Genomic DNA, 15115 nt, shown 5'->3' with positions numbered 1-15115 from the left:
TTCTCGGGTCCCCGTGCTGGGGCTTGCGGAGTACTTTCTCTTGCTTTATCACACTGTGTCTTATTTTCAAGTATTTTAGAGTATTTACATGTAGCTACAATTCTATTTTGATATTTCATAACAGTTTCCTGTCGTTGATTTGCCACATACTTTGGTTTTTTTGTTGTTTTGTTTTGGGGTTTTTTTGCCACATACTTTGATGAATTCCAAATTTCTAATCAAGTTTCATTTCAGCTGGATTTTAATACCTAGTTTGGAATAAGCAATAAATTAATAGCTTTAAAGAATATATGAAACTATTCTTGAGATTGTTAAAGTATATTGCATAAGCTTTTCTTGTAGACATTGTAGGTTTAATATATACATTTTTTCGTTCTGTGTCCCTAGTTTTATTTTTAACATCTAATTCTTCGTTCCAGGAATGCTGACAATCACCGATTTCATAAATATACTGCATAGATACTATAAATCACCCATGGTGAGTGGCAGCAGTCTTTGCCCTCTCTCACTGATCAGAGCTGTGTGTGTCTCCTGGGTATGTAGGAGCTGTGTCTGTGTTTTGCCATATTTTTGGTATGGGATGGCAGTGGTTTATTTTGAAAATAAATACAGCATGAGGAAGTTCAGTATAAAACTACTAACATAAAGCTAGGCATGGTGGGTGTCTTAGTTACTTTTTCTCATTCCTGAGACAGAAATACCTGACACTTGAAGTTAAAGGAGGAAAGGTTTGTTGGCCCACAGTCTGTAGAGGTTCCAGTCCACAGTTGGCTGGCCCCAAGGCAGGGTGGCACATGGCAGAGGGCATCGCAGAGGAGAAACAGTTCGTGGTGGGCAGAAGGCAATAAAGCAGCAAAGTACTAAAGTAGCAGCAGCAGCCCACCTCTCCCTTTTATCCCTTTTGGGCTACCCACCCTTTGTGTGGTGCCGCTCACACCCAGGGTGTGCCTTCCCATTACGCACACCCAAAACTATCCAAACCAACCAGTGGACTAACTTAGTAACCACACACCCTTGATCCTAGTGCCACACACTCTACATCCAGCCACGTCTGAAAAGCCCCAGCCCCCTGTGACCACATGAGGCCTTGGGGGACATCTGGACACATGCCATAACAGTGGTACACTCCTGGAATCCCAGCACTGGGGAGGCTGAGGCAGGAAGATTGCCATAAGTGTGAGGCCAGCCTGGGCTACGTTGTGAGTTGAAGCCCAGTCTCAACTGTCATTAGACCCTGTCTCAAAAACCAAAAAATATGCAAAAAGTTATTAACCCTAGTAAACAGCCAGCTTTGCCCAAAGTTGTACATTTTCAGCCTGAAGGAGATACTGTCAGGAAAAATCACAGGGAGTAGCTGCCTTCTTCAGCTGTCACAGGCCCTCCGGCCGGGAGGACTCCACACACTTACTTATGCCCAGGGCGCCTCTGCGTGGCATCGCCTGGGTTTGTGTCACCCAGCCTCTGGCAGCGCCAAGGGTGGGGCCTGCCCACAGCCCCTGGCCAGGTGGCTGGCCCAGCAGGGGCCTTGGTCCTGAGCGCAGCCCGGTGGGGTGACAGAGCTTGGTGCTGTCCCCCGGCGATTTTATAACAAGAACCATATGGGCCGTGTGGTTTTAAAGGAGAAAGAAGTGAAAATTAAAATTGAGGAGATGCCATTTGGACTTGGTTGTACCAGTGAAGAAACAACGCCTGGGGTGATGTCAGTGCGGGTCCCTGGCGCCAGGTCCAGCTGCTCAGGAGAGCAGATCGGAGACCACTTCTGTCTCCTGCAACACTGGGACGTCTGTGATTCTGCCAGCTCGTGCTCGGCTGCCATTTGTTTTTGAGGGTTGGGAAGGACAGAGTTGTATGCTTTATTCACGTAGTAAAATAGGGGTCTTTGAAAGGTCCGCTGAATACTTGCGTTGGTTTGGTTTGGTTTGGTTTTGTTTGGTTTGGTTTGGTTTGGTTTGGTGTGGTTTGGTTTGGTTTGGTATGGTTCGGTTCGGTTCAGTTTGGTTTGGTTCAGTTTGGTTTGGTTTTGCGAGACAGGGTCTCACTGTGTAGCTCAGGCTGGCCTTGAACCCTAAACAATCCTTCTGCCTCAGCCTCCCAAGCACTGTGATTACAGGCATGCACCGCCATGCCCAGTTTAAATATAGTGGGACAGTCACCCAGCATGATAACAAGGGGACACATCTTCAGAAATACCATCCGTTGACTTCATCACTATGGAAGGGTGTTCCTACACAAACTAAAACAGCCGTGGACTTGCTGGGTGCCAGTAACGTTAAGACCACAGTTCTGCATGTGGCCATCATTGACCAAAACGTTATTAAGTGATCTGTGGCTGTAATTAAATTCCTCCATAAAATACGAAGTGAATTTCTTCATAAGACATATGCTTAGAATGAAGTTTTCCCAGAGACAGCAATAAATATTGTTATGTCACATGACAGATACTTCTGATTTCTCAAATCCTACCGATTCACATGAATCCGTCTTCATGTTGATCACATCTCTGCTCCAGGACTATCAAAATCAGCACAAGTATGATTTCTTAAATGGAGAGATCTCACCAGGTGAGGTGGTGCACAGTTGTAATTATAGCCTTCAAGGGAGGCTATAATGAGGCAGGAGGATCACTGAGTTCAAGGCCAGCCTGGGCTACATAGTGAGTTCAAGCCCAGCCTAAACTGCATGGCAAGACCCTGTCTCAAAAAAAAATAAATAAATAAGTAAATGGAGAAATATGGAAAAGGTTCGACCCAAATCCCACATAACAAACCTCAGCAGTAGTAGTTTATTAAACCAAAATTTCCAAAAAGTAGTTAGATCCAAATCCATAGCCCATATATACTTTCTCTTAATATTTGAAGTTACCTTTTTTCTCTGTATTTCTCCTCTTCTTCATAAAACGAGTAAACAAAACTCTTACGAAAGCTCTGTCTTACTATGTTTCGTCCATAACTTGCCCCTGTGTTGTATGTGTTAACATTCATTCATTCATGAGAATTTCTCTTCTTTGCAGGTGCAGATTTATGAATTAGAGGAACATAAGATTGAAACGTGGAGGGGTAAGCACCACTGAGGTTAAAGACCTTTCCCATCCGGGAGGAGGTGTTAGGTACAGGGTGCAGAGTGTGTTTTAACTTCACAGATTCTTCTCGTGCTGCTTCATAGTAACAGTGAAAACATTCTGCTCATTTCTGTCTCCATGTGGAGAGTCTCCCGGCCAACTCGGGCTGGGGATGGGCTGTGTGGTGGGCTGAGGGTGTCAGGGTGCATGATCTGACCCCTAGTGACTGCTAGGTAGCACCCTTAGAAATCTGCTTTTGAGCCAGGTGTGGTAGCGCACACCTGTAATCCCAGCACTCAGGAGGCTGAGGCAGGAGGATCCACCCTGAGCCCAAGGCCAATCTGGGCTGGAAAGTGAGGTCAAGACCAACCTGGACTATGCAGTGAAATCTTATCTCAAAAACCAAACCAAAACAAGAAGAAATGGAAGAACCAACTGAAGGAGAACTTGAAACTGAAGAGTCTGGCTTTGCCTGACAGGTCAAGCAGCCCTGTAGCTGGCCGAGAAACCGAAACATTCGTTAGTTCCCAAAAGCTCCATGCCTTTAATCCCATAGGAGTTAGAAGCTCATCGAGGGAAATATTTAGCAGGGCTTTATCGAGCCAAGCAAAATGAATTCAGTCAACGTGAGACCATATGGCCTGTTACGAAAGGCTTATGTAACCTAACACCCGACGCATTCTTCACATCGAATCCTAAGGTCCAGGTGCTGCGGACTGAGCCCTAAGCATTTTCACATTTTGCCGTACACGTTATTTGGTAGTAGTGCTGTACCGCCTGGATATCCTGAAATGCCTTTTGTATATAAACCTCAGTAAAGCAAGTTAATTACAGTTTATAGCTCTCCAAAGAAATTTCTATTTGCTGGGAGGATTCTCACGATGCAGTAGGTTTTAAACATTCATAAAGTAAAATAAAACATTTGAGGGACAGTTTGTTATAACTGATTTTAGCTTACAGCTAATAAAAATTGGCTTTAAATGGTTCTGTAAATGCTTCATTTCTTGAAGTTAATTTTACCTAGTAGCATCCTAGTGACCTCTGCTGGTATTGCATGCTGATTTCTTGAGTTTTTTTCTAATATTGCAAACATTTGTTGAAATACTGTTCTTGAAGTATTGAATTTTTCTTCAATACCCTGAAAACAGTTGAAGTCAGTTAAAGTGGCTATGACTGTAATTAACACAGTAGTTTTGGATGTTAAATTCCTATTGATTTGGAGTTGTAATTCTTCTAATTATCTGTTAAATGAAGGACATTTGAATTTATAGCATAACAATAAGCAATGAACATGTTACTAACTGCATATTTTCTTTTTATAAATACAGAGCTGTATTTACAAGAAACATTTAAGCCTTTAGTGAATATATCTCCAGATGCAAGGTAAACTTGTAGGATTTTTTTCTGTTGAAAACATTCATTGTGATGTCTGTTTTATAACCATGACAGCTAACTAGAGACAAATAAACCAACACACATGGTCTGCAGTCCAGGTAGAGCCAGCCTTCTTTACTCCAAGCCCTAAAGTCCGTAACCATAGGGACATTTGCGATGACAGCCATTCTTAGTCCCACGGGTTGAAACTGGGCTAGGAAACTGGTCACCCTAAGCATTTTGCAAATCCAGACCTGGAGCGGGATCGGTAGGGACCTGTCGCCCAGTCCTAGCCAGGTGTATGGTGGCGCATGCCTGTAATCCCGGCACTGAGGAGGCTGAGGCAGAAGGATCACCGCCGAGTTGAGAGCCATCCTGAACCGTGTTGCAAGACCCTGTCTCAAAAAAAAAATTACCCTGTCCTGGGTTCCCCCAGCCCACCGGTCCAGTGGGTGGAGCTGGGAACAAGAAGCTTGAAACAGCTGCCCCGGATTCTGACCAAGATCAGAGCCATCGTAGGCTTGGACCGAAAAGAATGGAGTGTAAGATGCTTTTACGCTCAAGGCGTAAAAGAGAGAAAAGGGGAAACGTTCGTCTGTATTATCTTACTTCCAGATTCTAACAGGAAGGTGCAGCCCCCCTTGGTACTGGCCGCAGGGAAGCCAGGGCGCAGGCCTGCCAGACACACCAGCAGGTCTGGTACAGAGGTCTCTATCATCTTTCAAATAAAATCGCTATTAGGTACAGGGGCGCACACTGACAATCCCAGCACTGTGGTAAGCTGAGGCAGGAGGATCACAGGTTGAAACCCATCCTCAGCAGTTAGAGACTTAGTAAGACCCTGTCTCAAAATAAAAAGTAGAAAATGTCTGGGGATTTTCTAGCTCAGTACATCCAGTCCCCAGTACAGAAGAAAGAAAAAATACTACTGTCTGGTCAGGCACAGTGTGTCACACCTATAATCCCAGCTACTCAGGAGGCTGAGACAAAAGGATCATGAGTTTGAGGCCCGCCTGGGCAATTCAGCAAGACCCTGTCTCAAAAACAAACAAGCCCATAAACAACAAAAAAGGTTCTAGAGATCTGTAGCTCATGCTTACATTTGAGATATAGTAAGAGATTGTGGAAAACCAAAAGATAGCGGAGGTCTCCAATTTTAAAGTCCCCCCATGCTGTTTTAATTTGATCGGCCTTTTATTACAGGGGCATAAAATCACTTTAAAGCAGGGGTGGCCCGGAGCTGTCTGATTTCTCTTCAAAGCCTCCTAACAACTTTAATGGCTTTCCCTGCAGCCTCTTCGATGCTGTACACTCGTTGATCAAAAATAAAATCCACAGATTGCCAGTCATTGACCCTATCAGTGGGAATGCACTTTATATCCTTACCCACAAAAGAATCCTCAAGTTCCTCCAGCTTTTTGTAAGTAGTTTTGAGTGTTTGTAAAGACGTAGTTACCTTTACTTTCATGTACTTCAAATCTATTGGCTTCTGTTACTCTCAGTAGCAGAAATCATTAGTCTTGAGGTCTGCCGTCCTAAACCTTAATTTCTCAGCTTGCTGCTATTTTAACAGTACATTCTTAAAGTTGATTCCAGCCAGGCATGGTGGCTCACGGGAGGCTGAGGCAGGAGGATCACTGGGAGGCTGAGGCCAGCCTGGGCTACACAGTGAGAACTTTCCTCAAAATGTTAATTAATTAAGAAGGTGATTCCAATTAAAAAGCAGTCACCTTTCCATACAAAAATAAAAATAATGACAACATTTGGAATTATTTTTCTAAATCAGATGGCTGTACCGCCCAACGTGGAAGGGGCACCAAAGCAGGTCTGTGTAATTAAAGACCGCTGCCCACAATAAACTGAGCTGGTACTTAGGGCAAAAATCATTTCACTGTTTCATGATGTGTTTACTTGTGTCATGATTTTTAGAAACCTGATCAAAAAATACTGACCCTGACATGATCTTGCTGTAAACTACAACAGTACCAGAAAACCCCAGCGCAGGTAGAGTTTTGGCAGGAGCGTAAATACCACGTTGGTCCACATCAGGCCTGTGTTACCTGGAGGTCTTCTCAGCTCCCTGTGAGACGAGCTGGCTTCCTGCTCGTCCAGAACCTGCGAGCGCTTTGCTGGGCGGCGTCAGAAGAGTCGAGGAGGGACAGGGGTCGTGCAGCGGGCCGGGCGTTTCCCGGAGCCCATGCACGGAATTCGAGATTAAAGTCTTCGGCGGGTAGAAGCGGTGGGAGGCGTGCTGGGGTTCGGCTGCAGTCCAGCACGGGGGAGGCCGGCGTGAGCCTGGCTGCGAGTTCGAGGCTGAACTGCACAGCGGGACCTTGACTCCAAATCAGTAAGCAGAGGGTTTCCTCTGCCCAGGGCTGCCGTCAGCGCCTGATGTTAACCCGATTAACAAGTCACTCTCCGAGGCTGAGTAGCACTAGCCTCGGGACACCTGCACCATAGCTAAGCGTGGCGCGTGGCACAGGGAGCCCCCCGTTCTGAGGTGGACGAGGTGACCTAATAGGTCTTTCTTTTTTTTCCTCTCTCGAAATTTCTAGGATTCTCATCATTTGAATATTGATGAACTCTTTGACTTGAACATTTTGTTTCTCCTAACTGTTCACCTTTTCCTGATAAGGTACAGCAGGAGGCTGCGGCCAGCCATACCCTTTGTAAAAGGTGGATCTTTGAAACCGTGGGCCGTATTTTGTTAGAGCCAGACTGGGTCCTCGGCTTGTCGCTCCCGGTGTACCCCTCCGCTAAAAGAGCCCACACAGAGGCGGCGGAGAGGTCCCCCTCATTCTCTGCAGCTGGCTCGCTCTTTGACCCTAGTAGACAAAAACTGGCATCCTCCAGCGAGACAGAGGGCGAGGAGGTGGGACAGAGTGAGGTCGGGGTTGGTGGCCTCAGACACCATCGGTCCCTCGGGCTTGGAAGCGCCTGGCTTCTTAACTCTGACTCCGCGCCTGCAGCCGGGCCCAGAGCGTGACACAAATAATTAAGCATCAGGCCTGTTCTTGGGGGTTCGTGGGTCTTAGTCTTCCACACAGACCTGACGTCCCCTCGTAGCCGCATTTGTAGTTAGTGAGGGAAAGGAGAAACGTGATGCACAGCACACAGCCAGACAGATGGGTCTGAAGCAAAGATTCACCTCCAGGCTCGTCCTCACTGAGACACTCACACGGGTGCCTAGCTTTTCACTCAGACCCGGACTTGCGGACCTTACTCACAGGGTTTTTCAGGTTCCCGGAACCTTTGATTTCTCTCTCTCTGTCTCTCAGATGTCCGACATGCCAAAGCCCGCCTTCATGAAGCAGAACCTGCAGGAGCTGGGGATAGGAACCTACCGCAACATTGCCTTCATCCACCCGGACACGCCCATCATCAAAGCCCTGAACATATTCGTGGAGAGACGGATATCGGCGCTGCCCGTGGTGGACGAGTCAGGTCTGTCGTCCCCCTTAACTGCAGTTTTTTAACTGGCGGCTTTTCATACTTCTGTCAGGATACAATTTCACTCCCAGGTGTGGTGGCCATGCCTGTAATCCCAGCAGTCGGGAGGCTGAGGCAGGAGGATTGCCACAAGTGTGAGGCCATCCTAGACTGTACAGTGAGGTCAAGGCCAGCCTGAACTACATAGCAATACCCTGTCTCAGAAAACAGACAGATACCATTTCATGTCCACGTTAAAATAGGCAAGTTCATCAGCGTTCAGTTCGGCCCTTCCTCTTAAAAGAGGCAAGTTTGTTAGTATTCAACCCTTAGTAATAATCTATTTAAGGTTGACTTTAAAATGACTGATTTTGTTGTTCCTAAAATACTTTTCTCACATGTGCTTTCATTTTTAGGAAAAGTTGTAGATATTTATTCCAAATTTGATGTAATTGTAAGTATGTTTTCGTTTTCTTTAAATCTGTCATTTTGAATGCATTTTAAAAGCTATTCAAAGTTTTCTGTGTTTTCCTCTGGTTCCCTGACCTCATAATTCCTAACTTTCTTGAGTCTGCGGATTAGAGAATGCAGTATTCTCCACAGTAATCACACTTCTAATGTTCCCTGGCCTGGTGTGAGTCACACGTTAGTGTACGTAGTATTTAGTCATCTTCGTGTTGTCAGGTCTGTATATTGTACCCTTCCCTGTAGCGCACGTATAGATCGTAAATGCTTGTGTTTGGCTGTGGGCGTCATTCACCTGCCCGCACATGTGTGAGCTCACATGAGCCCCTGTGCATGCTGACGTGCTAGGCGCAGTCTGTCGCCCGCTCGTTCGGAGTGCTGTTCTAAAGAAGACAGCGCGCGTGTTAAAGGGTTTAACAGGGCTGTAGCAAGTTCCGCATGTGCACCCTGATTCAGTCCCTAGGCTCACTGTTAGCGCTGTACCTTCTCTTTTCTCCCCATGCATCCATGAAGGTGCTTAGGGTTATAGTATCTAAGACAGGGAACCCGGATTCCGACCGTCCCCAGTGTACACACCGTGGTTCTGGCTGTGGTGTTAACCCTGGCACTGAGTGTTCTTCGCCTCTGTCTTCAATCTTTCGGGTCAGCCGTATGATTAACATAACAGATACCAAAGTATGTCTTCATTAGACTGTGGTGCAGTGACCCTGAGATGCCGTGTGGGCCCATGGGACTCCTGGGGCCGGCTCTTCCTCCAGGCCTTGACCCTAATGGGCCCCCAGTACCCTGTTCTGCAGGGAGCCCCTCGGGGAAGTCCGTGGATGTTGAGTCCCACCCTCTGAGGCACTGTGACCCTCACAGGTGTCAGCCCACCTCCCCAAGGGTGTCACTCGCACACGGAAGTTTTCGGCAGGATATGCTATCAAAATATCACATAATGTGGGGGAAAGTTTTAACGTAATGTGAATGTTTTGATTGCAATGTGGGAGCTTTAATTCAATAAGATAAAGTAATGATACTGACGTTATGATACAAGCCGAAAAGGGAACTTCAGCTACCAAATCGAAGTACACATCAATGTTTTTAGAGATCAGGCAGCCTTGAACTTACTCACTTTGGCCATCACGCACACTGAAATTTGGGGCTCTGTTCCAGAATCTTGCTGCTGAGAAAACCTACAACAACCTGGACATCACAGTGACGCAGGCTCTGCAGCACCGGTCGCAGTATTTCGAGGGCGTCGTGAAGTGCAGTAAGCTGGAGACACTGGAGACCATCGTGGACAGGATAGTGAGGGCCGAGGTGAGCCCCAGGCACCTGTCTGCCCCCACCTTCCCCCAGGTTGACGGCGACAAACACCCACGGCAGATGGCGCCTCAGGAACTTGCGTCCCGGGAAGGCCCAGCAAAGCAGCCTCCACATTCTGTCAGAGGGAGCCCTTTTCCAGAATGTTCCGTGGCACGCGGCAGCTGGGCTGGAAAGGGTTATTGAGTTGGTTTGAGTTGAGTGTCAAGTCCAGATATCACAGGTGACTCAGAAGGACTGGTGAGATACTCCCGTTCTTAAAAAATGTATACTTGAGACAAGTTGCCCCAGGACCATCAGGTTCTATTAGAGGGCCTATGAATTCAGAGTTTTAAAAGGTAGCGGGCATGGTGGCATATGCCTGAAATCCCAGCACTTGGGAGGCTGAGGCAGGAGGATCATCGTGAGTTTGAGGCCAGCCTGGGCTATATATGTGAAATTAAGGTCAGCCTGAACTGCATATAGCAAGACCCTGTCTCAAAAAAAAAAAACAAAAAGAAAAAGAGAACAAAACAAAAAGAAAAAGAGAACTATTGTTTCAGGCTAATCTTCCCTCTCCCCACCCCAGGTTCTCTCCCCCAGTTTATAGTAACTGCTCCGGTACCTCAGACTCCTGAGCCCCAGCTCTCACAGGCCCGCATGGAGGATTTTCAGGGCCACTCTGCACAGCACCCTGTAGGGAGATGAGAGGGGCACAGTACAGAGGCCCCTCCCGCACACGCTGCCGACGTGGCTGCTTAGACGAGGTGCGGGATGCGTCCTGTCATCCTCGAGGGCTGAAGGGCAGCTCCGTTGTTCTGGAACAACCCCCAACTGGGCAGAGCATGCGTGACGGCCCTCCGTGTTCATGTCACTGGAAACGCAAGAAGACACCAGAGCGCCTGCTTGTTTGTCCAGGTGGCGACAGGCAGCATCAGTCCTAGAAACCCACCAAGTCCCCCTTTAACTGTGTGTTCAGGGTACGAGGAGCCCTACCTGTAAGTAAGAAGTACAACGAAGGGGAGGTGGTAGGAAACGGGGCACACTGCAGAGATGGGAAGGGAGTGGGAAAGCAAGAAGGGGGGGAGAGCAAAGGGGTGGAAGTACGAGATGTGGCCGGGCGTGGTGGCGCACGCCTGTAATCCCAGCACTCGGGAGGCTGAGGCAGGAGGGTTGTTGCGAGTTCGAGACCAGCCTGGGCTACAAAGTGAGCTCAAGGCCAGCCTGAACTGCATAGCGAGAAAAAGTTGTCTCAAAAAGACAAAAAAAAAAAGCCAAGAGATGTGTGTGTACCAGTTCCACAAAACAGATGTAAATATTCTGTATCACGAACGTGTACCGTTACGGTTTGTGTCTGGATGTCCCCCCACAGCCTCCTGGGGTCACAGGTGGGGCTTCTTCAGTATGTGGTGCTGGGATGAGGGGTGGGTGGTTACCAAATCAGTGCACTGATTGGTTTGGCACTGGCCTAATCGCAGTAGCCCAGGTAGAGTACAAAAGGGGCAGAAAGACACTGCTAAGGTCCCTTGTTTGCTTTGCTGCCTTCTGCCCACCATAAGTGGTTGCCCCGCTGCCGTGCCACCCTCCCTTGGAGCCCCCGATGATGGTCTGAAACCGCTACACACGGAGCCAAATAAACCTTCCCCATACCTCTGGGCATCAGGTATTGTGTCTCAGCCACGAGAAGAGTGACTGTGACACACACCAGCTTTTTAAAAAGGCCAGGCACAGTGGCACATACTTGTGATCCCAGCACTCAGGAGGCTGAGGTAGGAGGGTCACTGAGCGTTTGAGGCCAGCCGGGGTACATAGTGACATAGTGAGTTTAAGGCTGGCTTGAACTACACAGTGAGTGAGACCCTGTCTCAAAGACATTCACTGAGGGGGCTGGGGATTCAGCTCAGCGGCACAGCGCCTGCCTGGCAAGCACAGGGTCATGAGTTCGATTCCTGGTACCCGGGAGGAAAAAAAAAAAAAAGACATTAACTGAATGAATGAGAATCCCACCCATCTGAATGAATTCCCCCAGCTTTCTCTTTTATGGCTTTTCACACATTTCACCAGCATTTCGCCGGGAGACACAAAGCCAGTCTTTAGGTATGGTGCACTTTGTCGGGAAGGACAGATAAGATCACTGAAGACTCAGTTTATCCAAATGACAAACAAGGCGCTTTAGACAGGGAACACTTGTGAGTTTAGACTTGGCAGCAGATGACAAAATGCTTTCAGTGCCCGTTTCTGTGTGGTAGAATTCTGTCCGTCTCTGGGCGACGTGACTGACCCTCAGCAGATCAGAAGATGCTTAATTACCACTGCTGAACGTTAACAATAAAATATGTGTAGCATAGAATATAAAGTAGCCTCTGGTCCCAGATAGGAACCATTGCTTTAATTTATAGTTAGAGCGAGTAATTGTGCTGTTACAGGATTACTGAAGGACCTAAAGTGTCTTACTTGAGAAGCTTTTTAAAGAAATTTTGTTGACTCATAGGAGAATGATGATCAGATGACTCATTTTTCTAACCTAAAACAAGCTGTAATCTCAAGAACATCACCAGTGTAGATCATTGGAGATCAGATATTAAAACATGTTGGGTATGGAGGCATGCACCTGTCCTCCCAGCACTTGGGAAGCTGAGGCAGGAGGATCACTGTGAGCTCCAGGCCCAGCCTGGGCTACAAAGTGAGTTCAAGACTAGCCTGCGCTACATAGCGAGAGCCTGTCTCAAAAAAACAAATAACAACAACAAAAAACCCCAAACACCCTCCTCTCCACCTCCTTCCTGTGTCCCCTTGTTCCCAGTATTGGCAGGGTCCCCCAGGTAAACAGCTGCTATCTCCTCTCCTACCTGCGTTGTTGCTGGAAGCCACCAAACATTCCCCTCCCATCTGTAAAAGATTTAAATTAGAAAACTAGAGGTGAACGTGATCTGTTTCACTTAGCTGTAGTTCATTTATCCTCTTCAGGATTATCCTTTAATTTTTTTTTTTTTTCCTGTCTTTTTGAGACAGAGTCTTACTGTGCAATTCAGGCTGGCCTTGAGCTCACCTTGGAGCCCAGGCTGGTTTTGAACTCTCAATGATCCTCCTGCCTCAGCCTCCTGAATGCTGGGATTACAGGTGTGCGCTACCACGCCCAAACAGTATTATCCTTTAATATGTGAACTTTGCAGAGAAAAGATACTAATAAAAAATAATCAGGCACGCATCTGTAATCTCAACACTGTAGGAGGCTGAGGAAGGAAGATTCCAAGTTTGAGCCCAGCCTGAGCAACTTAGTGAAATTCTGCCTCAAAATAAAAAATAAAGGGGCTGGAGATGTAGCTTTTTGCGAAAGCCCTGGGTTCAATCCGCAGTAGTGCGTTTAATAATGATACTCTCAAAAGCAGAGCCAGGCGTGGTGTCGCTTACCTGTAATTCCAGTGCTTAGGTAGCTGAGTCAGGAGGATCATGAGAGTTTGAGGGCAACCTGAACTACACAGTGACACCCTGTCTCAAAAAAGTAAAGCAAAATTAAGATCTTATGAGTAATGGCGCCGGGCGTGGTGGCTCACGCCTATAGTCCCAGCACTTGGGAGACTGAGCCAGGAGGATAGTTGTGAGTTCGAGACCAGCCTGGGCTACAAAGTGAGCTCAAGGCCAGCCTGAACTGCATAGCGAGACCCTGTCTCAAAAAGACCAAAAAAAAAAAAAAGAGTAATGCCCTTCCTGGTTTCCACAATCATCTGGACTCCTCCCGTGTGAAGCAGGTTGCCTGCCGGTGGCTCGGAGCTGAGCTACAGCTTCAGAGAATTAGAACGCCCGGGTTGGCATTCTGGTGGCTGCTTTGTGGCTCTGGAGCTGCAGCTCACACACGCTGCTCTGGTGGTGTCGGAAACCTCAGCAGGACGTAGCTGGCCCAGTTCCCTTAGAAGCGATCAGCACGCCTGAGCGCCATCTTAACTTCCTGTCCCTGGGGAGCCACATCGAGGGGCGGCGGGAAGGCCAGTGTTTCCAGTTTCAAAGCTGACACGGCCTGTTCCCTTTTGCAGGTCCATCGGCTGGTGGTGGTAAATGAGGCCGACAGTATCGTGGGCATCATTTCTCTGTCCGACATCCTGCAAGCCCTGATCCTCACACCAGCAGGTAACAGTGCCCATCTGCGGTGCCAGCCGGAGAGTGGATGCTCTGAGCCGCGGCCCCCACCTGCAGATGGGGCTTCACTCTGTGCTTTGTGATGTGTTCGCATTTTCTTTTCAGTTTTAAACTTTTGTTTAAGACAGGGTCTCACTATGTAATGCAGGTGCCCTTGAACTCACAGTGGAGCCCAAGCTCCACTGTGAGTCTCAAACTCTTGGTGATCCTCCTGCCTCAGCTTCCCAAGTACTAGGATCGTAGGTGTGCGCCACCACACCCAGTTTATTTTTGAAGTTTTTTTTTTGGAGGAAGGGGAGTGCCTTTTTGAGACACGGTTTCATTATGCGGTTTGGACTGGCCTTGAGCTCAGTTTATAGCCCAGGCTGGCCTTGAACTCAGCGATCCTCCTGCCTCAGCCTCCTGATTACAGGCATGTGCCACCACACCCGGCTGAAATTTTAATGTTCTACTTGCATAAGAAAAGCCAAAGGAAATACTTAGAGGGGCAGAAAAGAAAAGAGGGCTTTGACAGGAGTTGGCCTTTCTTCCTGTCACATACTTCATGGTAACAACGGCCCCTTGAGGTCCTAAAACGCCCGGCGTTCTGTGCCTTCTCTTCCTCTGCCTCCTGGTCCCGCAGCTCTGAACCAGCAGCCTCTGTGGGCCTCAGACCCCAGACCTGGTGGGAGACCACAGGGGTGTGCTCGGAAGCTCAGAGGTCAGCCCTCGCCACACCGCCCCGGTTGCCACAGCACTGATTTGTCTGCAGTTCAGAAATTCAGACTCACAAGCCGGGCGTGGTGGCACATGCCTGTAATCCCAGCACTCAGGAGGCTGAGGCAGGAGGATCTCCCTGAGTCTGAGGGCAGCCTGGGCTACATAGTGAGTTCAAGGCCAACAAATAATCTGGCATCTTTCCTGCCAACCCGTTTTGAAACACCCTGCCCAGATACGTGTAGTTGTTATATGCAGTCACCCTTAGATTTGTTATAAGACCTTTTTTTTTTTTTACATTTTTACAAGTATGTACAACTGAGATACTGTGCACCTTTGATTAAAAATACATGTCTACTTTTTAAATTTCTCAGCAGTAGCAGGCATGGTGGTGCACACCTGTAATCCCAGTATTCTGGGAGGCTGAGGCAGGTGGATCACAAGTTGGAGCCCACCCAGTTGGGCAGTTTAGCAACTTACTGAGAGTTTGTCTCAAAATAGAAAAGAGTGGGGTTGTAGCTCAGTGTAAAAGCCCCGTATCTGTCCACAGGACCACCAAAAACGAAAAAGCTCAGCAGCAGAATCTGGCATATTTAAACTTAAAAGCAAGCCAGGTGTGGTAGCTCACGCCTGTAACCCCAGCACTCAGGAGGCTGATGCAGGAGAATCACCATG

At 47.8% G+C, this 15115-nt stretch overlaps 1 protein-coding gene across 1 annotated transcript in view; it reads left to right on the top strand.

The window, feature by feature from the left end:
• Nucleotides 1-15115, top strand: part of Prkag2 (protein kinase, AMP-activated, gamma 2 non-catalytic subunit) — a gene marked incomplete in the record, with an annotated part of 196287 nt that overhangs the window by 179839 nt on the left and 1333 nt on the right. The window contains 8 exon segments of the mRNA XM_013504627.1: nucleotides 420-478; nucleotides 3011-3056; nucleotides 4387-4441; nucleotides 5726-5852; nucleotides 7711-7876; nucleotides 8278-8315; nucleotides 9482-9628; nucleotides 13642-13735. Of these exon segments, the coding sequence (XP_013360081.1) occupies nucleotides 420-478; nucleotides 3011-3056; nucleotides 4387-4441; nucleotides 5726-5852; nucleotides 7711-7876; nucleotides 8278-8315; nucleotides 9482-9628; nucleotides 13642-13735 (732 nt within the window).

The sequence above is a fragment of the Chinchilla lanigera genome, unplaced genomic scaffold (genome assembly GCF_000276665.1).
Source record: "Chinchilla lanigera isolate Chin_1 unplaced genomic scaffold, ChiLan1.0 scaffold00090, whole genome shotgun sequence".
NCBI lineage: Eukaryota > Metazoa > Chordata > Mammalia > Rodentia > Chinchillidae > Chinchilla > Chinchilla lanigera.
Note: the sequence above shows the minus strand (reverse complement) of the source record. Positions and strands in the feature narration are given on the sequence as shown.